The following is a 25,838-nucleotide window of genomic DNA, read 5'->3' as shown; positions in this document are numbered from 1 at the left end:
GAGAAACACGAACGAAAATCTTGGATATGGAAATGACAAAGCAAAAACCAAAGAATAAGATTTTTGGGCAAACGAAAATCACACTCCTCAATTGAAAGATATGAAAATATTGGCCAGAGAAGGCCATTGTAAGAAAATCGAAGGACAATTAAAAGAATGGTGATACTTACTTAACTATTGACATCGTTATGAGTGACATGATGTATATGGTAACCATATAGACATACAGAAAACATATATTCCCCTCTCCAAAATGCTCGAAAACTATAAACCATCCGAGGTTGCGCTTTTGGCAGTCCCTCGTCGGGCGCATTCGGCGATCGTCAAGATTGGAATCTGTTCACATTACTCACCAGCGCTGACTTCAGATAGTGAAAGTTTAGCAAACACCCAAAGTCAAGGAGCATCTAGCCATCTTATAACAACGGCCTTTCACAAGAAGTGTTGGACGTTGCCAAATGCGTATGAGATTACAACGGTTTGCAGAGGGCACTGGCCTAAAGAAGGCCATTCCGCCGAATGTACGGAGAAGGAAGAAAAACCCTTCACGCAATTTCTTCGAGACTTCCTAGCTCTAGCTAAGACCAGGCTTCGAACTAAGGATTTCTCCTTGTGGATCAGGGAGCTGCGGACTGGCTTTGCAGATCTGAGCCAGCTATATTTTGCTTCCCTTGCGTTCCCACAGCAGTTTCGACCGCAAGAGTTTCTGCCATCATAACCGGGCACTACAACTGTAATTGGCCTCCTCAAAAAAGCCATTGATGCTTTCCTGATATTGGATAACATTCACTTCCAGTCACACTCTTAGCTAGAGCTACTTTTGTCATACCTATAACTTACTAGTATCACACAACTTAGAGCCAACCCCTAGAGATCAATATCTTGAAGTTAGAGCGGCTACTAGTCCTAGATAGCAGCAATAATGCCTTTTGAAACCTCAACAAACTGCGAAAATGACGTAAAAACTGATAGGTATATGTCTAAAATCATACTACGCTAAGAATCTCTCTCTCTCCCTAGGGAAAGAGTGAACTTCCTCGACTTTTCAATAGCGTGAGGAAGCTACTACTACTAAAAATAACAAATAAAAGATTGGTCCAAATGGGAAGTATTAGTGCCAGTAAGGATTTTCCATAACATGGGCGTTATTTCATAAGCATAGAATTCTTAAAGAAATCGGAAGGATTGTTTACCTACAAAGTTTTCCACATTTTCCAACTTCTCGTAGTTTACCTACTGTTTTGAATCAAAAAAATTGTAATAACGGGGACCAAGAGAATACCTCATTGGTACTGTACGTGTATTTGAAGGTTAGCCTACCGACTGTTTTCGTTTCATCATTTTTCATTCATTCATCTAAATAGGTAGTGAAAATTAAAAGAAAAACTCATTAATTTGATGTACTACTATTTTTAGCTACCCTATCCACATCAACCCATTCCCGTTCGAAAAGTAGTTCCTTACCTCCTAGTGGTAGAGTTCATTCAACCTCTGGTACTCATCATATACAATCAATATCACAAAATGATACAAATAAGACATCAACTACTACAGCCTCAGCCCAAGGGGCAAATCAATCCCATCCGATTATGCGTAAGACTAATAAATCCTCAAAACAAATGAGACCAAAATCGGCAGTTGTAAATGGCCCCGCGAACAATGCTATGACTGAATCGACGATTTTGAGTGATGTTCAAACTGTGCCTAAAAATCAGGATCAAAAAAAATTGGCAGAAAGTGAGTAGTTCCTACGTAACGTACATAAATAGATGTATATTTTTTGGAAAACAAATCGCTTAATTCAACTAATCATTGACTAAAAATTCAATTTTATTAAAAAAATCAAAAAAATCAAAAAAATCTATTTCATGTATACTCGTATTGGTGTTGTATTTTTCAACTTTTATTGTATAGTTTCTGTCTACTAACCCTATCTGTATGTTTCTTGTGTTGGTAGTGCAGCACTTGTTTCAATGTATGTGTTTGCAAATGTTGGTGTGTTGATATTACGTGCATTGTGAAGTAGCGAAACCTGCAGTCCATAAACAGACGGAACAAGAAAGCACACTTCATGTTACTAGTACTAACCCCGAGTGTCAATTTTCACCAGTAAGACGTTAACACAATCCAAAATGAGACAAAATGCACAAAACAATGTTTTATCACATCGTTGTGTACATAACAATATATATATAGATACACCCAAGTTACATGTCCAATACATAACATTGTAGCATGTATTATGGATTGAATCCTGAAAAGATCGATCCGTTTTCTTACCATAGAATAACCACAACCTATGAAAAGCGTGAAAACTACTCATAACATTTAAACGGTTAATAATTTTTCGAAACGTATCTTTTGTGCCTTTTCAGATGAGGAAGAAAGCCATGAAAAAGATGGCGGTGTTTCAATTGCAAGTCATAGTCCACAGCCACCCCAGACCGAGATTACTGAGCATATTGTCAAGTCGCCACCGGAGCCTACTCGCGTCAAGTCCCCTGAGCAAATAATCATGAGATCACCAGATCCTGTCAATTGGACCGTCCCATTGGATACTGGGAAAACTTTTACAGTGACCCAGAATGTTAAAGATGGTAACTATGAATTTGAATATCAACGTTTCTAGCTAATAAGGTATAATTAAACCAAATGAATGGTAAGCACTTGTGGTACTCGGTCAAAACAAGGTAAATCGGATTTAACGACGTAAGGAAAATTATATCAGCTTCTCCTTAGTCGTCAGTGGGTATCTCGCTTAAAGGTTACATCATCTATCTTTTGAAATTTCCGTTATCATGACGTATTTTCCTCAGTGGTGTGATCACAGGGATACTACGTGTGGCCTCACGACTTTTTTTATCGGCGTTCGTGTCCTGAACCTAGAGTAATCCGGATACTAATGCGAGGGTCTTATTTGAAACTGAAGGTGCCCAAGATATTCAAAGCCTGCATACTAGAGGCCCAGCTCGCCTTTAGCCACGCAGCTCACGGCATGTCACCCTAAAACATGTCTAGCAGGCAAAAAGATCTTCGTCTGATGAATGAGCCTAATCCTAGTCCAGCCGTGTACACTCTTGACTCGTTTGAAGACAGTTTCCGCAGCTATGCTGGAGGTCGTGTCAGAACTTTCCCAATTATGCAACCTTAACTGAAGCTTAATAGAACCGGGCCTCGCAGAAATTTGTGAAAACCAACACAAAGTGAAAATGTAAAAGAAAAAATTAAGGCTTGGTGTATTGCGGAACTGGAAGACTCGATGATCTGATTTCCATAATTTCGGGAGGGAAAGCCCAAGTCGTATCGCATTTCCTTCCGATGCTTCTCCTCAAATGTCCGACAGAAACAACCTATAGGACATGTGCATTATATTAGGCCGGTGGATACCGAAGCATGGAAGGAATCCCATAGGCCGCACTTCACCGAGAACCAAGGCAAAAGAAGTATCAGATGAGGGAGGATGTGATCTGCCGTGAATTTTCATTCCTTCTATTGCGATTACGTTTTAAGTCTAAGGAGCCGGACAATCGCATGTGGAGTCCGGGGCTGTCTCGTACTCTTAACAACATTGGTTGCAAACAGCTAAGCTGTGAATCCCAACGTGAGATATAGCGCGTCAACCATACCTATACGCCATTGCCATTGGTTGCTAGCAATGTGCTTCAATTCTCTTCATAACTTTTCGATAACGTGATAAAGACATGAACTGACGAAAACTTGAAGCTTCTGGATAATAGTGGCGGTTACTATCCACGTACTACTCCCATATAGTAAGCGTTGACATCCCCAACTTGATGTTGAGATAGGTGGTTCATCTGCTCCCTCTATTCACTGGGAAAGATTTCAGATTCTCAAGATTTACGAATGAGTGGAAATAGCAACCCTGCAGGGAATGCACAACGACGAATTGGTTTCGTCGGCAGCAAAAATAATTTCACTTCTGTTTGGAGGAGCAGTCCGTATCCGCATGTTACGGTGGTTTCTCCATATCATCCACAAGAGGTCAAACTTCATTGAAAGTTATAAGGTTGACAATTGCGATGAAATACTCCTTCCACTTGTTCAGCTGCTCATCATCGTGGACGAGAAGCCTACTGTTAACGGCTCCCAGAGGACTATCAAAAGGTTTGCGACTACCGTAAGTGCTTCCGTATACGGTATAAGGTAGTGAAATTATTGCTATTTGTCGCAGGGGCGGCTTCCCTTGCCAGCGCAATGGTGGAATTGCTTTTATGATCTCATACGATCCACCTACACATTTCCGCGGCCATCCAACAGTGAACGATAAATTCGCTCGAACCAGAAATAAAAGCAACTTTAATGGCGGCCCAGTGCTCATGAATATTTTGGGGCACCTTGTTTGTGTCGTCTGCGCTGCAAATTCTCCCACTGCTGGAGGACAGCCGGGTCGGGGAGAATTTAGGGGATCGGCAGTCAGTCGAAACCTAAGTAAACTTATGGCAGGCCAAGTGTTCGAACAGTGTGCCGCCGTACATTTTACCATTGTTACGGTCATCAAGACCGAGCCTTCTCATCACATGCTCGGGGAAGGTGTCGGAGCTTACCTCAACATTCTGATCCCTCATTACGATTATGATGTCACCTTTAGGACGCCTCGCGTGGATCCCGTCAAAAATCGGCTCCTCCAGCGATTAACACGATTCTAGATTGCCAAGAGTTTTGCATGAAAAACAGTAACCCGAATATCATATCATAACAATCCAATTGGAGCTGGGGCTTGAAGCGTCTTGGAAAGCTTCGTTCACTGCAGGATTAAGGTACCCTGTAGGTGGTAATGTAGTCCGCACTGCGCTCGCCCGTAATTATTACACTGATTTGACTCAGGAACTCATTTACCGCTGAGTCAACCGGTATCCGATATCCAATCACCATAAAATCCCTCTGCTTCCAGTCAAATTTGAACAACCAGGTCACGGAGAGCTTCAGCTATGACAGCCTAGCGCTCTAACCACTAAACCATGGGTCCCTATATACTTTTTAAAGTTGTCAATTTATTTGATCGGATGCAGAGAATTCATGTCGATGCTTACTGGGACCTTGAGCTCGCCAATCATCGGAGATTATGTAAAAGGATATGCCCCGGTTTGGATGGATCAAATAATAATTGCGAGTTAGCTTTTTTCGATGAAGAGAGCATAGCAGGCATCTAAGGGCAGTTATGGAAAAGTTTTCGTCGACGAATGGAATATGCATGGTGTGGTCGAAATGGAACTGATATTATAAAAATTTGAGGATCCTTTCTTCCTCCATTCCTCTATCACTGGAGGGGGTGGAGTAATATTGCTGAAGCTAAGACGCCAAGATAGAAGAACGCGTCAATCCTACGTCCGCCTGAGAACAACAGGATAAGTCGAACGAGGCAAGCGATTGGTCGCCTATGTTTCTCTCGAATCCGTCTTGCCACTTTTATAGTAGTTCCATGCGTGCGCGATCGAACCGTTCCGCTTTTGTCTTTCTGTTGCTGCATTGGCGGCGTACTTGCGGTTTAATATTTTTGGTATTAAAAGTCATAGCGGATCTGGACAACCTCTCTTCGCCATATTCCTATGTGGAAATAATTCTCGCCCTAGCTATTGATGCAAGCCGGCGACTTATGTTATCCCATCTATTTTGCAATACAAATCAACACAACAAATTTTACTAAAGCACTTTAAAAATATAATTTATTGTTAGTTGTTTTCTATCTTAATTAAAAATGTCGGTTATTCAAGCAACTCCAGCGCACGAAAAAGTTGACACCAGGGTCGGTGTAAATTTGTGTGAGTTACCGGGATTGCTCGCCGAACTAATACCGCTGCTGATGGGTTGTGGTAAAAAAAAAAGATAGCGATATTGTCCCACGTGATTTTGTCACACTACACTACATTCCGAACACGTCCGGAGTGATTTTTACTTTACCATCAGAAGATGTTTCAACCAGAAATATTTTATTGAGGATGGAATAGGTCCAGCAAACCTTTAATTAAAATCGATTCAATGTCTATCTACCTCCTTCTCCTTCGCATACCCTGCGGGACTAGGTCTCGTATTGGTACTTATCATCTTCCTCCAGAGTTCTTCTTTCCTTGGCGTATTATGGTCGGCGGACAACTGCCGGCTGCGATTTCCACCTCCGCCCTGCATGCAGCGAATTTCGGATAGTTGAAAACAATGTTGTCTACATCCTCCTGAATCATATCACATATCGGGTAATATGGGGATTGGTCACGCCAAAAGTGGTAAAGATCTGCGCGGTACCCTCCGTGTTCACTTAGGAATTGGATTAGATCCATCGTTTAATCCACTTTGTGACATCTAGGATATTTCTGTAAGTCCAGCGTCCTTTAAGAGAATCTTCCCATCGCTTCTGCCATTGCAGTGTTGCTTCAGTTTGTGAAAAATGTTGACGATAGGTATAGGATTCGCCGATTGCGTATGTTGGGTCATAGAGGTGTCGACCCTCGTTGGCCAAGATGTCGATGGAAACCATGCCTGCCATTGCGCATGCTGCTTCATCGAATGTTGTACTGTAGGCACACGATGCCCTCATTGCTCTTAATCCTTACAGGCGTGCAATCTTTTTCTCATTTGCTTCATGTTCCAATGCCGAGGCCCAGATAGGAGGTGCATAAAGCAGAATCGAGCTAACGACTCTAAAGATAAGATAAGGTAACATTTTTGCCAATAATGTTGTAACTCCGGATCATTTTGCTGCTAAATTTTTAAGATGTGGCTTGAAGTTTAATTTTTGGTCAATCATGACATGATGGTCAATCATCATGGGATATTTGAGCTTTGTTTGCGAGTGTTGGTTTGTTCGTCAATCCTAATCTTCATCGACCTTTTCTTTCTTCATTTGGTGATTAGAACTGCCTCCGTTTTATGCTCTGCGAACGCCGGACCAGCGCCTCTTAGCCAGGATTTGATTTTCCACATTACCCCGTTTGCGGGAAAATCTTGATCTCCTCGATGCTCTGTGCCACGATAGTCACTTCGATACCATTTATGAAACGGATAACGGTCACTTTTTTGGGGAGCTGTAACGTCAAAATTCCATCGTACGTTATTATCTGCAAAAGAGGACCGGGGACCGATCCTTGTGGAACCCTGCAGGTTGTCCGATGTGTCTTAGGTCCATCATCCGAATCGCAGCACAATAGCTCCTCGTGGAGAAACTGTATGACGATGGCACCAGGTATTTAGGAGTGCCTAATTTGACTAAAGCCTCAATTATTTTACACCAGTTTGCCAAGTTAAAAGTATTCGCAGGATTGATTAGCCTCCATTGCTGCTTGCACAATTGTCGTCACTGTATTGATCGCATTCACAGTGTATCTCGCCTTCCGGAATCCGAACTGTCTGGCCGAGAGGCCACCCTCCCTTTCGGTGATCGACACAATTCTGTTGTAGATGACCCGTTCAAACAGTTTGCGGATCCGGTTTAACGGACATATAGGCCTATAAGACGTCTGTTTGTGTGTTTGTATGTCTATCTGTCACACCTGATTTATTCGAAAACGGCTAAGGCTACTGTCACGAAATTTGGAACGACTCTGAATCCCTTTGCACATAGAAAATGGCGCCATTTTATGTTAATTTTAAAGGCGGAGCTCCCTATACGTGGAAAGGGGGGTCTAATATTTTCTTTTCACAGAATATGGTCATATGATATATCAAATGAAAGGTGATCTTATCTTATCTGAAATTGGCTGAAACATAGGGCACTGGAGGTTCAAAATGTATGCCCCGGAAAGTGAAACAGTTCCCTTCCTGAGAACCTATCCAACCCAAAACTCTGAGAAAAAATCACAATGGTACATCCGATTCAACTACCTGCTCAAATAAAGGTAATAATAGCAAGTTACCATGGTGTAGAAATTTACCCGAAAACCCCCGAAAACCTCTAGGGTGAATTTACCTAGAGGTACAAAAGTACAAGAGGTACAAAGCTATTATTAACAAAGTTATAGAAGGTGAATGTGAATTTATTGCAATCTAAGACGGGTATGACGTCATGATCACATAAAGTGAACTCGTATGAACGGCGGGGTCGGATATATCAAGGAATATTTTGAATTTTTAGGTTTGTACACATAAGATGAACACAAAACCTTTATCCCCGAAGCGTCCAACTTCCAGTGTTCCGACTTGTTACACTCTAATATTCAGCACGAAAGCTCATCTTCTGACCTTACAGTCTGATAGCCCCAATTCCATACATAAGTGACCAGGAAGCATAGAAGTGGATGGCTATGGTTCTGCTGCCTAGTCAATGGGCTGTACAGCGACAATGTCTACGACGGCCGATAACGATATGATATTTTTCTCGGTCCTTGCGTTGTGATTTCTTGTTTCTTAAGGCATCTAAGATTTGATTGCCTCTATGCCACAGTGACTATCCACCGCAAAATATTTTTAGCCGTTACTGCCGTGATTCCTAATTTCCACAAGTTGTCGGCCTAATCTGCGACACGAGGACGTCATTTCAGACGGGTCTTTCCACACAATATGGATAAGCACACTGCCCTGGGCCTAAGTCGATTTCCTCGGATGTCCGCTAGCTTTCTTTTTTGCAACGGGGTTCGTGTTACGGGATCGGACTGCTAGATTCTCAATTCCTTAGCGACTATTCTCTAACTAAGGCCTTTTTGTACTACTTTAACGACAAATGACTCCAACTTCTCAGGCATTTCTCTCTAACAAAACAATCAATCAAAGATAAACTGAGCAAATTAATTTGAGCACGTTTTTTTTTCCGATAAATCAACCATAAATTGGAAAAATTACTTTCAGCACTTTTATTCATACATCTTATTCCATATAAGGGAGGGTGTAAAATTAAGGGTAGTTGCACCGCGCTCTTAAAGAACTAATGTGCCCCTTTTATTGGTTATAATGTACCTATTACCTATAAAACCATATGCTAAGCAAACCTATTACCGTTAGGAATTTTAATATATTCCCTACTGCCAAGTATTTCAACCTAGCAACTGGTATTAAGTATTCTCCCAGGTGCCTCGACCTACTTTGTACAAGTGCCAGACACTGTCTCAGAACGTGTATAGAAGTTTCGACACACTTCACAAAGAACCTGCAGGCAGGGTCCGTAGATATCCTGAACTTCCCCAAGAGATAATTTAGTCGGCAGGGGCCAGTGAGTATTCCTACTATAATCCGGAGGTTTCTCTTGGTAAGGTTAAACACTCCTTTGTGCGCTTAGATATGTATCCTCTCAGACGCACCCTACACTGCACTATTCCTGGTAGGCTCGCCCAATATAGTTGCCTCAGCCATTTTTCGTCATTTTTTAATATCATAGCCATGAACCCGTTTCCGTTTTCACAGAAGGGTTCTGGGCATGTTCTCATTGCCCCATTGATATACATGCAAGCTAGTCTTTGAGTTTATATAACTCCCTGGCTTGTGTGCTGAGTTCAGTTCTTTCTTGCCAGATTACCGCCCCACTATTGCAGTGTATATCCAAAGTAATATCTTCGGAGTACAACCCCATTTTTTCCTGCTATAGACCTGCAAGTCATCAGAGCCCTCGTAGCTTTCCGACAAGTGTAATTCCTAAATTTTTCCTAAATTTTTGCCATGTAACTTTATGTCTCAGGTGATCAAAGTTACGCTTTCCAGTGAATTGTGCTATGGTGATTTTGGCTGGACTTGGCCCAGCCTTCCTGCATAAGGCACTAGTAACCCTTACTTCAGTTTCGATTCTATCACATAGAGTATCCTAAATATTTGCCTCTACAGATTAAAACAATGTCATCAACGTAATCCTGGGCTTGTATTCCAGTGTTTGTTAACTCGTCCAGGAGTTCATCCACTACCATACTCTACATAAGCGATGATAATGCCCCGCCCTGTGGACAACCTTGAGTAGTATTCATGAAAATAGATTTGCACCTGTCGATACTTCTATTTGCCTAACTCTAACATTCTGCCCATCCAGAAAGCGGGGGTGTTTCCCAATCCCTTGCGGATCAGGTCATCTTGTATGTATGTACGATGTGTTATCGAATGCTCCTTTGATATCCAAAAACGCGTACAGTACTATTGATTTTGTTTTTATGGTACCCCGTAATACATCCGTCAGCTGATACAGATTCAGTTTGATTTACATGTCCTCGCCGGACAATTGGCCTCGTATGCGTCAATAGCGACTTTGTTCAGGTCTTCTACCACTGTTTCTAGTTCCAGTTCGCTCCTGATATCACTGCACCTTTTTAGGTGAGCCATGTTGTCCCTCAGGTTTGCATTACGTTCTCCTGGGGTCCCTTGCTATTCTTTTTATTTCGGAGTTACCCCCAATTTAAAATCTGATTATTCTGTGATCCGATATATAAGGCTCATCCGACACCCTCCAATTCCTGACAAGCCCGTTCATAAGAGTATTAGCGAGAGTTGTCTTGTTTAGTGCTAGTCATGAATGTTGGAGGCTTTCTTATGTTATATATTTCTAATTTATTGCTTCCCCCGGCTTCCAGTGAAACTTGAATAGCCACAAGATCTCCGGTTGGGAACTCTGTAAAACATACATATTTTAAATTACGCTTAAGATTGATATAAGCTCTTGGTTTTTAGCAAGAGAAGTCCCAAATTACCTGCATGCTTCCTTCTTGCAAACTTCGAATCTACTTCCGATAGACTCAGGGCTCCTGAGCCAGAACTATTCGAGTGTTCTCCTTGGAACTTTTGGAGGTTCACCTGGGCTATCTTAGTGCTGTCCATTGGCTCCCTTAGTGTTTGAAGCTCTTCTCCACCGTCGAAGTATAACCCCCCTCTTCCGACATGGCGTTTCTTGCACGTTGCTGTCGCCTTAAGCCCTATAAAATGTAAATCTAGGCCGTCCAGTTTCTCCTCGTCACTGGGCAGCAGGTCTACTTCTCTGCTTGATCCTATCCTTTCAGCCTCCAAGGTTTTTTGTGGAACCTCGGCAGATTTTCCACCCGATATCACTCCGAAATGTCTTTCCTCGGCTTTTCCCTGTGCACATGCACAGGTATATTACCAAATCTATAGTTGATATGGCAACTTCGACGTTGCATCGCCTGTAGGTCATCAACCCCGATGGTAAGGAATCTGCTCTTGCTTCTAAAGACTCTCCATAATCGCGTATGAAGATCTCCATTATGAGCAATTTGGAAGCCCATAAGATCTTCCATCTCTAGTGTTGCTGCTTTAAGAAGAAACACTGCCACCATGTTTGTTTCTGGTATATCACCCCCAGCACATATCGGCAATTCTGCTCCTTCCCAGACTGGCAATTTAGAGACTACATTCCTAAGCCAGTCCTCAGACTCGCAGCCCGCCATTATGTGATCTGGCCGAAAGAGCACCCCGGTGAACATAAACTATGCAGTCCATCTCTTGCACATCTGCTTGAAAACAAGGTCGTCGATGGTTTCCTGGTCCTCACGAGTGAGCATTTTACTCACGGAAACGTTTTTGGTAATATGGCCAGTTGAATGCCCTTGATCACATTAGCATAGCTGATGGCGGGCATCCTGACTCCTGCCTTCACCCATAACCTACCCGGGATTTCCCCCTCTTGGGTTGAGGTTTGAGTTTTTGAAAGTATTCCCCTCATGTGGGCTAAGCTCCGCTGCTCCCCGATTTCTTGACTCTATAAAGATGACTTAACTCTATTCTGAGCCTCCTTAAGGGTCTCTTTTTGTTTCAGGCTGTCCTTCAGACAACGCGGGTACCATTTACCACTTCCGCCACTGAGGACTCTCTTCTTCCTCACTTCTGATATACTACTCCCAGACCTGCTTTTGTTTGTCCTTCCTTTTTGAGCAGCTTGTTAGTTGTAGGCCTCGCAATATGCCAACGTTGACCTTGACTCCATTGCTTTAAGCCCCAATTTCTATCTTTTTGGGTGTAATCACCTGGCTCTCAATGGTTAGGAGATATGCCGCCGCCTGGTTGGCCAGTTTGTGTGTAGTATAGGGTCCCGCTTGTTTTGTTTTAGCTTTTTAAGGTTTTGTGTGAAACAAAACGTTGTTAGAAACGATTCGATTCATCGTCTATCTGCCTATTTGTCTATCTGTCACACTTGATTTACTCAGAAACGGCTTAACCAATTGTCACGAAATTTGGTGAGAACGTGTGGAATCCCTTTACATGCAACAGGTGGAAAAATCTGAAAATAATCACAATGGTGCACCGAAATCAAAATTTAGGCCTCAACATAAATCCCATTCCGATACCCGCGTAAATAAAGTTAGTAATAGTATATTACCATATTTTTTAAATTTACCCGAAAACTATTCTTAAATTACAAAGTACGGTTGTAAATAACAATATGATGCATGATTTTAGAAAGTTTGACAAAAATCCAACAATTATTAGCAAAGTAGAAGGTCAAAATGATGTATTCCACGTGAATTTATCGCACTATAAGACGTGTATGGCGTCATCATCATATAAAGTGAAATCATATGAACAGCGAAGTTGGAGTTTAGAAGTACAGATGTCATTGTCTAATAGTTGGGGTCATATATCACGGAATATTTTGAATTGGCCATATATGCGAATAGTAAATTTCTCAGACAAAACAAACACAAAACCTCTATACCCGAAGCGTCCAGCTTCCGATATTCCGTCTCTACTTTCGTGTACTCATTGGATTCCGAAGAGTATAAGGTTGAGGAGGTCTGCCATAACACCGTAAGGTCAAATTTACTCATTGAGGCGACCGGGTAGGCAGCTTCGTGCGAATACAGTGAGATACCCCCAGTGCAAACTATCCAACGGGTACGGTTCGCATGGCACCCTGGATTGGGGAAAGTGTTTTTCGACTCCTCAGTCTAGAACCGTAGCATTTTGTTAATAGTAGGATGCATGCCACATGTCACCACTGACTAATGGTCTTGATAGATGGAAGACCTGATCACACATCATCCTCGAAAAGAGACTCAGGGAGCTATACGTCAGTCCATCTTGCAATGCCTGGTTGATCCCACTCTTATATAAGAAATACATAAAAACTTCCCTCTCTGAAATATTCAGCTTCTGTGGAACCGGCGCAATGGTAAAAAGGCGCAATTTTTAAGGTTCTATGTAAAAGAAAACTTTCTTAAAATCGGTTCAATGTCGGTCTGTCTGTCAGTCACACGCATGCAGAATGCAGAACCAGTTCTACTGATAGAAACACGAAGTTTGGTGGGAAAGTTGGTACTCTAAACGCCCACGCATGCGGAGAGTAACGTTCTAGGTTAGGTCTGAGAAAGTCACTTTACTCAAATGTTCTTACAAAAGAAATACACAAAGCCTTTCGTACCTAAACCATCAAGCTTCCGATTTTCGACTGACTCTGATTTATTACACATTTATGACTAGTACACCCCTTTCTGATCCGAATTCTAATTAAATTTCAAACTATATGCATCGCCCGGACGCCAAGGACTAACAATTCTTCTTTTCCAGGTGAAAATTTCAGTCGACCACAGAGCGAGGTGAAGGCATCAACACCAATTGAACGACCTCCCCCGGCTCCACAGTCCGCTCCACCAGAATTGGCTGAGCAAGCAAAAATGGAAGGTACTGTTATTGATGATAACAGGTTATCTTAATTCGTATCTTACACTTTTATAAGCAGTAAAACTAAGCTTTATATTGCAAAAATTAAAATGATATTAAAACTTTAGTAATCTGTTATACAACGCAAAACAAGATGAGAAATGTTTAATGCTGCGTACTCAAAATATACTTAAAATATTTGTTTTGTTTGTGTTTTAGAATTGCTTACAAATTGATTAAAGATCCATCATGTGAACCGTTGTCCATTTGTTTTCTAAAAACTTTACAAAATATGAATTCGCTTTAACGAAAGTTATAGAATTTAATTTTTTGTTTTTGTAAAAAATAATATCTTAAAATAAACAAAAATTATTGAATACACGTTTTCGTTTTGTTCTGTGCAAAATTTGCTTAGACAGAAGTGAAACATGCAAAAAGATATTTATTCAGTTTTGTTTTCATCTAGGTTTGGACGTTTTTTTTGAGTATTTTACGCTGTTTGTTTGAGAGAGCAATGCTATTCGTATGTAGATGAAATTTGTGATATTTTCATGATGCAAGTTTCTGCATTTCATCCACATTTTCTCTCCACCATGTAGAAGTACGGATGCGACGAAATTTTATTACCAACATAAATTTACTCATATATTTTGTAACACTTCACATCTTAGGAGAACACAATAATAATTTTCATTTTGTGAAAAGTAGGAACCATAGGAATAGGCTTAGTAGTTTAACTATCATAAGTAGTTAGGGTAGATATGACGAAGAGATAGCGCGATGGTTGTAATAATTCGTAGGATTAATAGAAGTGAATAGAAGTCCTTAATATTTCGAAGGAGATGAGGCGTCCGCAAAATTTTCATGAAAAGGATTGAAATGAAAGATAAGAAGAATTGTGCAGAATACCTTCTAGCGTAAGCTATGCTTGCCCTGCAACGAGCCTACTTCCCCACTACCTTGAAATTTATCCCAGCTAGTGTTATTCAGGTGTTCTTTTCGGATGCAACGTAAATTGTTTGAAGTTTTCATAAACATGAACTGCACCATTTAGTTTGTGCTTCTGCTAAAGCTGCTGCACTTACCACTGTTTGGATCACCATTTATGGACCACGATGTCTATAACCCTTTTTAAAAAATAACAGCCGAGCCTGATTAAGCGAAGAAAAATCTAGTTACCTCTAATGAGCAGAACCTTACAGGAAGGCACTATTTTCATGATAGGTATTATAATAAATATTTTAAGGCCTCCGAATTTCTAACGAAACAATGAAAGCAAATTTGTCCACCCTGAAATTTTGTCTTAATGTATGAAGTTTCTTCTTGTATGTTGATGTTTGATAGCTTTGCGGAGAATATAATAATTTTATCAACGTAGTATGCGATATTTCTGATTAATCTGCATAAATAAGTGATGTCAAATAATAGCACAAAAGTTCCCGCGCGAGTCGACTTTACCCACTTTAGAACGAATCCTCCATATCTCTCACTGTTGTGCATTGTAGCTCTAAGCCCTAATCTTATTCTTGAGCCTATCGATACCGAAAAGTGCTGGCTTTCTGGTGGTACATCGTTGAAATACCATAATGATATGTGTAGTAGTAGCATTCTGTTTTTTCAGTTAACACTCCTAAAGGAAAATATGTCAAAGATGGTGACCCCTTACCCCCTTACCTTCACACGTAGGACAATTGGGCGATTCATCGAAACCGGTTAAAGACTGAGTTGAATCGTAACTCGTTTCACCGTGGTCTACATATTCATGTGCGGGTTAAGCTTATGTGTCCAGCCTATGTCCCATGCTGCTTGCCACGCGGCTATTGACCCGATTCGCTCACTTTTCTTGCTTCGGTTCGCTACCTGCTTCTCGTACAAGCGGCTTGCTTCATCGGCTAAAATATAAACAGTGATCAACCCGGCAATTACACATGCTGCCTAATGTTATCCGGTAATTGCAACATCTTCGGAGAGCACCTAGCTGGTATGCAGATTGAAGCGATTTTCTTCGATTTTTATCGCTGATGTGTGATGTGAAAACACGTGATAAAAATAATCATCGCCAGTGTTTTGGACCACCTATATTTGGAAGCATCCTTACCAATGCCGAGCTGATGGTTTCTGCCATGTTTCAGTCGCTTTGTAAAAAGTACCGACTCCGTCTTCTGCTTGATAAACTCCAGCCCGAAGTCTTTATCATCCAGATAGTCTTTCTCGTATAGATCTCTACTTCTTCATGTGATTAGATGTTATGGCCACTCTGACATCATCTGCGAAGCCGACGACAATGGCTTGCTTAGGAACACGGGGCTGTAGAACGCCATGAAACATTATATTCCATAGCAGAGGACCCAGAACAGATCTCTGAGAAACTCCTGCCATTATATCGTACGTTTTCGACCCTTCGTCCGAATCGTAAAGTAACTTCCGTTGTCAGAAGTAATCGATGATTATACTCAAGATATATTTTGGCGTTTGTGCCGCGTTAAGCGCTTCGAGGATAGGGTTCTATGTGGGAGAATTCAACGCGTTCTTGATATCGAGAATCACCAGTGCGCATTATTTCCGTTCATCAAAAGCTTTCCTGGATAGCTCAATCAGGTAGCAGAAACTGCTGACCAAACCTTCCACCTCTCTGAGCCAAACTGTCCCTCTAATCGTCACTATCAATTACCCTACCTGTTGTATTCAGAAGGTAGATAGGTCTATAGGATGTTGGTTCAGCTATCGGCTTACCTAGCTTCAGGATCAATACTAACTTTTGTAATTTCCACTCTGCGGGGAAGGACCGTTCCTTTAGGCAGTATATGAATATCTGTGCCAACATATTTTGGTACCTCTCTCCTTGCCTTGTTCGGGAATCCATCAATACCGAACTCTTGTAACTGCGTCCAGAATTCAGATGTGGATTTATTGCTCTGAGTCGCTGTTCAATAGTGGTATATAGTGTGGTAGTGGCTATGCGTATACTCTTCGGTTACATACAAAAGTTAAATCGACGACAGAACCTAGTTCTCCACCCCTAAACGTATTTATATGACCGATATTAGCTAGGTAATGTTTAGGCAGGAGAACACCTCGAGTAAAATTCTTCCCCTTTTACATGATTCCCGACTTTCCCACTCCACTGCCCAAGCGTTGAAATCGCCAGCAATTATTTTGGGTTAGTGCTCTTTGGCGTCTCTTGCTAGTCTGTCTAGCATACTGCAATACTCCGCTATGGTCATACTTGGAGCGACGGAATAGCTGCAAATGTAGAGGTCATCGATGGATTTGTCCGTCTGTCTGTCAGACCCATTTGGTGGGAAGGTGGGAACTGTGAACGCATAGCGTGAGTTACATCGTTCTATGTGGAATTTCCATACATGCAAAAGGTGGTGTAATTTTTTTTGTTTCGCCTAATGTGGGGTACCAAATGACAAGTTTCGATTAGTGCTTCCTTCGCAGTTCTGACATTTAATACTGAAAAGTTGTCATTCTTTCATAGACCTATTCTCAGAACCTACCCAACCAAAAAATCTGAAAGAAATCACAAAGGTGCAACTATACGATGCCTAGGCTTCGAAATACCCTCCATACCGATACCTGTCAAATAAAGTTATATATTACTATCATTTTCAGTAATTGCCTGCAAAACCCCTTAGTTTCATTCTGGAATCCCGAAATAGTAATATTGGCTATAATATCAAGCATAAATCGTATCAAGTTTGGTGAATATCACTCTATTACTAACAAAGTTATAATAGGTCAAAGTTATCGATTCAGCGCAAATTCTAAGACTTTGAACCAGTAACCAGTAGCGCCCGAAAGTGAATATTCTGACATAATATACGCATAGACATTACGTGCTAAGTACTAATGGGACAAATGTCCACCCATATGTTTTTATAAAAGAAATACATAAAACCTTTCATAGCTGAAGCGTCCAGATTTCGGATATTCGTATGTAAGGTGATCAACGTTCGCCAGGTTTTAGTGACCAATTGTGACATTTTGTCTAGCGGGCATCTACTTTTCAGTTTGTGTCATGATCTTGGTTTTTTACACTAACCGGTAATCCTACTTTCTTCACTGTAGAGACAAAATTTATGAAGGTTTCGTTGGCGCCTAAGGAAGGGATGGAACAAAGTATGATGCCCTCGGTGTGGGCTATTGTTTTGAGGAGTAGCATACCTTTGAGATCAACAAGGATTTTCCTTATTGTATGCTCGAAGGTCAAGTGGAAGAGAATAGGGAGCATCCTATTCCCTTCCCTTCTATATTGGAAATGGAATTGTAGCTAATTCCTGTCTAGGAGGCTGAGTTTCTCATGGCTGCTTTTGTGAGACAATCTAGTTTCACTGGAGTACCGCACTAGAGCAGACTTTGCACAATACGTTGCTGCTGTATATTCGTTTAAAGCCGACGAACATTTGATAATCCTGTTTTTCAGAATTTCAGAATACTTTGTAGACCGAGGAAAGCAAACAAATGTCCCTGCAGATATTATATGCTAAGTTCGCTGCCTTTTTTAGACAAGGCAGATTATCCTTTTCTAATATGTATGTAGAAAACCTTTTCGCACTATTGTTGTTTCCGAAGGATATATCATTGTCTCCCTATGCTTTGTTCATACTTATTTTTTTATTTAAATGATTTGAATCCAACCTTGCTCCTTTTTGCTGCTTTGTAAGTTTAGCGACTCCTTTTTATTTTTCTTACTATTCTGTTGGCTTTTCTCCGACGGTCGTCATGTTGGCATTTCTTAGTTCTCGTATGCTGTTTTATATATTATTTGTAAACCTGATGTTTTTCCACCATTTCTTAGCAGCCCTCGACAAACCAATTGTTCATTTTCTCCGGGGGTCCATTTCCAACATTGCCTATGCGACGGTTTTAAAAGCATTTCATACTCTTATCCATACATCATGACCGACCTTTCGAAAATGATTAGGAAATTTTTCAACACGCTATAAAAGATACATTTAACCAAGTATGTTCTGTGAAATTTGAAAAAAATATTCCAATATGCTAACAATCCTAAACAAGAAGACACTGACAAACATGTCACAAATAGTCTAATTAACTATCTAATAAACAAGACTCTAGACTTGCAAGAAAATTGAAAGAAATCTTGAAATAAAGCAAAAATGAGATTTTCTGTCATTTTTTCTGATAGCCGACCATAGCTTATCAGTTTTTTAAGGTTTCGTGTTTTGTAACACAAAAATTTATTAAAATCGGTTTAAAGTGGACATTTTTACATAATATATGCATATATTACGTGCTACATACTAATGTGACAAATGCACACTCAAGTCTCTTTATGAAAGAAATACACAAAACCTTTCATACCTGAACCGTCTACCTTTCGGTTTCCCGACTTGTTTGTCAATTGAACTGGTCAGAAATCCCCCTAATGCATTGGATTGACATCTTAAGAGCCGATCACTGGAGAATGTTTTTTTTTGCGAATCGTTGGTACAATAAAATCTACATATTTTGATTCACCTTTAACAAAACACACTTGATTAAATTTATATTTTATAGCGCGTTGAAAAATTGATTGATCATGATCATGTTGAGTATGAATATTAACTTCTTTGGCTATTGGCTGCACTACTGGTTCATTCAGAAGTGTAGGTGTAGGGTCTTTTCATGGAGCCTTTGTATTTGTACTATGCAGGGATGCCACCAAAAAGGAGGCTTTCACTAGATAGTTTTCAGAACCGGGGCTCTCTTCATCAGATCAACGAACATCAAGGATGTTGGAGACCCATCTGTTCTGAATTAGCACATGATCCATTTAGTTGGAACTAGTACCATCAGGAGATGCTAAGACTCTTTTTTGTGTGCGCCTACATGTGAAGAACACCATGCTATATTTTTATTAGCTAGGAAATGTGTTGTCATATTCCTTGATGCATGTCCTCATTTCCAACTTGGATATTAAAATTATCACCGCGGTAGCCTGCGCCCCTGTATTCGTTTTAATTGTATATTTAAAGCCATTTCCAAGAACAAATATTTCTAAACTTACTGCAGCATGATGATGTTATTTTGTTGAAACCATGCATAGTCAATTGCTACAATAATGGTTTGCGCTCGATGAATTTCAAAGAATTGTGTCCAATTATATCAACCAAATGATCACTTTACAATTATTCATGTTTCAAACGTCGATTATGTCCTTTAGGTGACAAATGGTGACAATTTTGTAAGTTCCTGTATTCAGTAAGCGAAAATTGACCCCAAAATATTACTTTCACCATTTTAAATGAAAACTCAATTTTGAATATATGAAATTTAAAGTTTTTATTTCATAATTTTGCTCCGGAGAACCCTGGAACAGCCACCCTCTTGCTCAAGGGCTGGCATCCTATGTTAATTGACCCCATGAGTTCAATGTTTCCTTCTGTTCTCGTCATTCAGTTATGTCTAGACCGCAGCTACGAGTATTTGCAAATGACTTTCCAATTTCCAATCTTTTATAAAAATGAAAGGTTGCTGGTTCTCCCTCAATATCAGAACATCTGACAGCAATAATAGCACTATAACCACTGTGAGCTCAAGATGATATATTTGCCATATCTGCAGGCATCTGTACATAAGTAAATCAATCCATAGAAAACCTCTAAGGATGGGGCTGGAGAGTGTTCATATGTTGTAATACCATCAGTTTTATTTACCCCAATTACCGTCCCATAGGTAACCATCGATTCTACTACGGCAATACGTATCCATTGCAGTATTCTTAGAATTCGGCCTCAATCAATAGTGCTTAAATAACATTCTTACGGATGTAAGTTGCCGATAGGGATCTAGAGTAGCTTTGGTCAAGAATGACTCCCAAATATTTGACTTCTAGTTCTTCTTTAATGTCTGCGCCCTTTCTGTCTGACACTTGATGTCAATAAAGTGTTTAACTTAATCTTTCTAGTAAATGGTGGTCTTCGCTGGATTGATGTTCAGTCCCCCTCTTCTACCTAATCTAATTACTAATAATCTAATAGCATCAAATATCGCAGTATTCGCTGCCGTTTTTTTTAAAATAGAACCTTTAGGTAGGAGAAGCTGGAAATTTTATTAATCCAGCGTGATATTCTGGACCATGGAGTTCGCGTAAGCTACCAATCCAGCGGATTTTACAAGTAACGTACTTGTGATGTTAACTAACGTTATGTTCCTGCCAACTTACTCGGTTTCTTCTTCTTCTTCTTGGTCTCCAGGATAGACTTCCTTCAGCCATCTCGATCCTTCGATCCGGTCCTCCAGTTAGGAATTTTAATAGCTTTTTACTGGCCTCGTACACTGAGTCCTCCACCATTTGCGTGGGTTTCCCACTGAGCGGCGTCCTTCGGGTGTGCCTTTGAATACCCTGCAAGGTATTCGCATGTCGTCTATCCCTTCTACGTGGCCGACCCACTGCATTTTCCATAGTTTTACCACCACCGATGCTACTGGGTCGTCATAGAGCTGGTACAAATCATGGTTGTATCTAATTCGCAAGTCAAGTCCATTTTTTATCGGTCCAAGTATTTGACGTAGAACTTTATGTTCGAATGTGTCGATGCGTTAGAACCCACGGTTCACAACCATACAGTAGCACAGGTCGTATAATGGTCTTGTAAATTCGGAGGTTATTTTTCCGGTGCGCCGTTTTATTTTTCACTATCCGTTGGAATGAATAGTATGATTTGTTGGTCATCATAATTTGTCGCTGAACTTCGTCCTTTCCATGACCACCCTACGCTATGTTTACTTCTAATTACGCAAAGTTGTTCACGTTTTCAAAATTAAAGTCGCCCATTGTCAAGTTTTGTCGTATTCCCTGCCTTCTTGATTCATGAATTTTGTTTTCTTTTCATTATTTCTTAGGCCGACTTCTTGCACTACTTCACTAAGTTATAGGAATACTTCCTTGGCGTCTAGAATTGAACATGCCATGATGTTTATGTCGCCAGCGAATCCCAAGGTTTATCAGTGAGAATTATTAGCCCTGTCCAAGGTTGGCATATGGTCAATTCCTGGGTCTTTACTGAGTCTTAGGCTGCCTAGAGGCTCTATTTCGTCATAATTTGGAGATAGGGACCATGAGCTACAGTTGAATCGCCTCGAATGATGTCATCGGTTTCACGAATTTTTCGAAGTACTGAACCCATCTGGTTAGACATCAGGTAGGTTCTATCGTTAAAAATGCTGTCATCTTCGTCCTTCCAGGCGGTTGTCTCTGGATTGAAGTCTTGTCGCGTTTGCTTCGTTATAATGACTATTATTTACCCAAAATTTTGTTTGTGTTCTTCAAGAAAAGAGCTCATTATTGTGTTATAATAATTTGGAGGATTCCAATACGAAGTCCACCGAAGGTTTTTACACCAAGTATGACTAAATAGTAAGTACTGCGTTGCCGACTTAATGAACATATTGAATCCTTGATACATTCAACAAATTATAAATCTGCCAGGATATGGATAAATACATTAAGCAAGAGTTACCTCCAATTGATTAGAAAAGGACTCTGAATTTTGATCTCATAAATTATAACAGCATATTTTCCATTCTTTCCTCTGAAAGTCTATGCTACCCTTCCCTATATGTGGCGATACTCTTCTTTTTAATTCACACCATGTGGCGATATTCTTCTTCCTGTTTCACACCTTGTTGCGTCTATCATAAAAGTGGTCTTCCTGCTATTCATCTGCTTCATCACTGCCAAGCTTCTTACGTACAAGTTCCAGATATTGTTGAAAAGTTTTGTAAATAAGTATTTGCTTCTAAGCTTCACCAGTAAACGTTGGTTTCGTAAATTGACAAGTTTATTTATATTTTCGCAAAACGCAAAAGGCTTCGTAAGTTCTGCTATTCTTTAAACAAGTTGCACAGCTAATTGCGAATGTATGCCAAACTATTAAAACCTAAATAATAATCAATAAAACTGATCATACTGAAAAACATCTTACCAGCTTGGAAAAATCCCGGAGCGAACAGTGAAAGAAAAAATTCAGGAGGACCTAGTCCCACTGGTCTGAAGAAACCTCCGGAGATTCGTTATGATAAACCAGTGCCAGGGTCGTCGATACGTTGTCTGGATGATCCATCTTTTGAATCCGACCCTGTTACCATTCGTACTACAGCTGCTGATGTCCTAGAGAAGGCTCGTGACCGTTTTGATCGTTTCTGGGGTGCAAGTAAAGAAGAAAGTGTTTAGAGAGGGGGAAATGTAATTTGGCTTTCTTAAACGCGGCTTTCAGCTCAAAATGCACGCCATCAAAACGAAAACCAAGTAAAATATTTTATGACAGGGTAACCAGGAGAAATTTGGCTGAAATTTTAAAAATTTTGAAATGAAACTTATGCAAACCTCATACACTTCGCTGACGCCAAAATTACACCAACACATACAGCGTATAGGATGCATTCTACTATACGGATAGCATTGTCAATGAAGTAGAACAACATTAAAGTTTAATTTCCGGAGACCAAGTTTAGAATCGAAAGTTTTATCTAATGAACAGGTACGTAGAATAAAGATAAAGATATCGATGCAACATTTTTGGAATAAAAGAGTTAAGATTTTTGCGAAAAGGAGAAGACATTGTAATTCGCTTGTGGAACATATTTTGTACTTCTACGAGCTCAGAATTGACTATTATCGTTATTACTTTTGGTTTAATTATTGACTCCACGCAGGTATTGAATGTTATTTTTATGTAAGCAGCCCCAAAAAATTAATTACGTATTCACATTTCCCCATCAGCGAAAAAAACAATTTCAAATAGACCGTTAATTATCCTAACATTACTTTCGCTGCACTGTTCCTTACTGCCTATTTTCTATTTTGAAAGAAATTAGAGAAATTATGTATCAATATTAAAATTATTTATGCGTTAGAGGGCCAAACCCGTTGTTTTGCTTTGAATGTTGAAAATGGCCGTATGGTACCTTCTCACAGAACCAAATAACATAAAGAACAACGAACATCTTAACTAAGTTAAGTACACATTACGTAGATATCCTGATTATCTAAATAATTTAAATCTTATTTATTATAACTTACGTTATTAGAACGAAGTAACGGTTGAAACTGCATGATAGACGCCAGAAAATATATTTACTCTCTACTTGTAAGTGGGGATAATCGAAATATGCAAAATTTAAATAGGAAATTAATTAAACATTTAAACTCGTATCCATACAACGATATTTGACCCAGATGGTTTGAACAGCTTCGCAGTAATGGTTAGTACCTCCCTATGACGTGGTAAGTGAATTTTATCGATTTTCATGAATTCACATTCTGCCTTCCAAGAACTAGATAATAAGCAGTAGGGTCTCTAAATAACGTTTGAGTTTTGCCAATTTTTAACGTATTTTTTCCTTTCCTTTACAAGGAGAAAAAATATAACAAAAAGGAATCCTTGCATTGCTTAGGTAGAAAACATACAGAAAATGCAATGCAGATAGAGTGATCAAAACTTTTAACTACGTTTCAAAAGTTTTTATCTGAAAATCTAAATCAAATTATACCAGATTTGCACACTAAATTTCATAGAAAATGAATATCTACATCAAAAGAGAATCTAGCAAAGGAAGGAATGAAAATTATGCAGGTCCTTTATTATCCCTTTAGATTTAACTATCTCATTATTTTCCTCTATTCTGGACGACCTTCCTTAAGATGTTTTATAGCCACAACTAATCTCTTCTTTCTGTTCTCCGGATGGCTACTGTTAGGGACCTCTTCTTTTTCTTCAGCCTTTGTCCCGTTCACAAGCGGGGTCGGCTCGTCGTGATCGGCTTCGCCATTTGGCTCTATCGAATGCCTGATCTGGGTGCAATCTCGAGGCTTTCAAATCCCCATCCAGTGTATCAAGCCACCGTTGCTTAGGTCTGCCTTTTGGTCGTTTACCATCGACTTCGATGTTCAGACCAATCTTGGCAAGTGAATTCTCGTTTGCACGAATTACGTGACCATACCATCGAAGACGCCTCTCTCGCAACTTTTCCACGATCGGTGCAACCCCATAAAGATCGCGGATATCCTCATTTCGGATGTGATCTGAACGTGTGACGCCACTAGTCCAACGTAGCATCTTCGTCTCCATTACCGCAAGACGCCGTTCATTGTCTTTTATGGTCGGCCAACACTCAGAGCCATAGAGAGCGACTGGACGGACGACATTGCGGTAAATTTTAGATTTGAGACGTTCGTTGATACGTCGATCACAAAGGATACCAGTTGTGGAACGCCACTTCATCCAGGTTGCGTTAATGCGTGAAGCAATTTCATAACGCAGCTCTCCATTGGCTGATAGCGTTGACCCGAGGTATTTAAATCGCCCAGTTCTGGGCAGATCACTGCCGCTGACAGTGATTGTGCCTGCTTCATGGGGATCGGTCGAATTTTATATATTCTTCATATTTAAACATTTTCAGCCAAGCTAGTAACCAACTACCCAGACTAGTCATTACCCACTTCAGCATTTTCCTTTAACAACCATCTCTACTTCTGTCACTTCCATAATGCTACGAAGATCTCTTCTACAATGCGTGTGTGATTTTCTCACAAGCCTAAAGTCCTTATTAGATTTACCTTCCGAACCCACCCTTTTTTTTAATATCCTGTTAGGAATTTCCAGTAGCTTATGTCTCTATATTGCGATTATTACCATCACCTCCAAAGTTTCATATGGGAGTCACGATCCTTCTCCTGTGAACGGGGTTACACCTAAGTAACGATAATATAAACGTACCTCGTATGGCTTCAAAGTGAACCGAACGCAATCCTCTAGATACCCATCACAAATTCAATAGATTGTTTTGAAGAGTCTCACTTCCCTATTTGCTTTAGGATTCTTTACAGGCTTGTTCTTTCCTTAAGTTTTACCTACCACCGTCTGGACGATTATTGGATTCGATGCCAACCCGAGTGAAAGTTACGCAGTTTAATATTCCAGTTAAGTTTTCTGGTGACTCATTTTTGACATGTGGAAAACTTTCTCTGTGTGGGTACCCGATTAAACCACTCCTCTATAAAAATTTGATGATCTATCAATTTCGCAGAACAGCTTGACGTTTTCCCATTTGGGGCTCGTAGGCCATTCAGCCTCTCTTCCTAGCTATGATAATTTTGGTGGTGGACGATAATCCTCACTAAAGTGGAAAGACATATTATCCAACCCCCCCCCCAGTGCTAATAAAAATCAGTCTTCTTCGCTTGGGTTTTCGCTGGCCATAAACATCAGGCGCGTAGAAGAGCAAGCTTCTGAAGCATGTTCTCGAACTATGTCAAAATAAGAGGTGTCGGAGCTTAGCAGCTATATACACATGTG

At 40.3% G+C, this 25,838-nt stretch overlaps 1 protein-coding gene across 8 annotated transcripts in view; it reads left to right on the top strand.

The window, feature by feature from the left end:
- The window catches only part of LOC119660590 (serine/arginine repetitive matrix protein 2), a 187,048-nt gene that overhangs the window by 150,166 nt on the left and 11,044 nt on the right, over nt 1-25,838 (top strand). For 5 of the 8 annotated variants that reach the window (XM_038069260.1, XM_038069264.1, XM_038069261.1 and 2 more), the window contains 4 exons: nt 1,417-1,737; nt 2,376-2,597; nt 13,438-13,551; nt 22,470-24,353. In XM_038069260.1, the coding sequence (XP_037925188.1) occupies nt 1,417-1,737; nt 2,376-2,597; nt 13,438-13,551; nt 22,470-22,714 (902 nt within the window). In that variant the 3' untranslated portion in view covers nt 22,715-24,353. Of the gene's footprint in view, nt 1-1,416; nt 1,738-2,375; nt 2,598-13,437; nt 13,552-22,469; nt 24,354-25,838 lie in introns of those variants that run through there. The other 3 variants (XM_038069265.1, XM_038069263.1, XR_005250455.1) reach the window with 2 other exon arrangements.

This window comes from Hermetia illucens, chromosome 6, assembly GCF_905115235.1.
Source record: "Hermetia illucens chromosome 6, iHerIll2.2.curated.20191125, whole genome shotgun sequence".
Taxonomy (NCBI): Eukaryota; Metazoa; Arthropoda; class Insecta; order Diptera; family Stratiomyidae; genus Hermetia; species Hermetia illucens.
The sequence above is the reverse complement of the archived record's forward strand: the minus strand, read 5'-3'. Positions and strand labels throughout refer to the sequence as shown.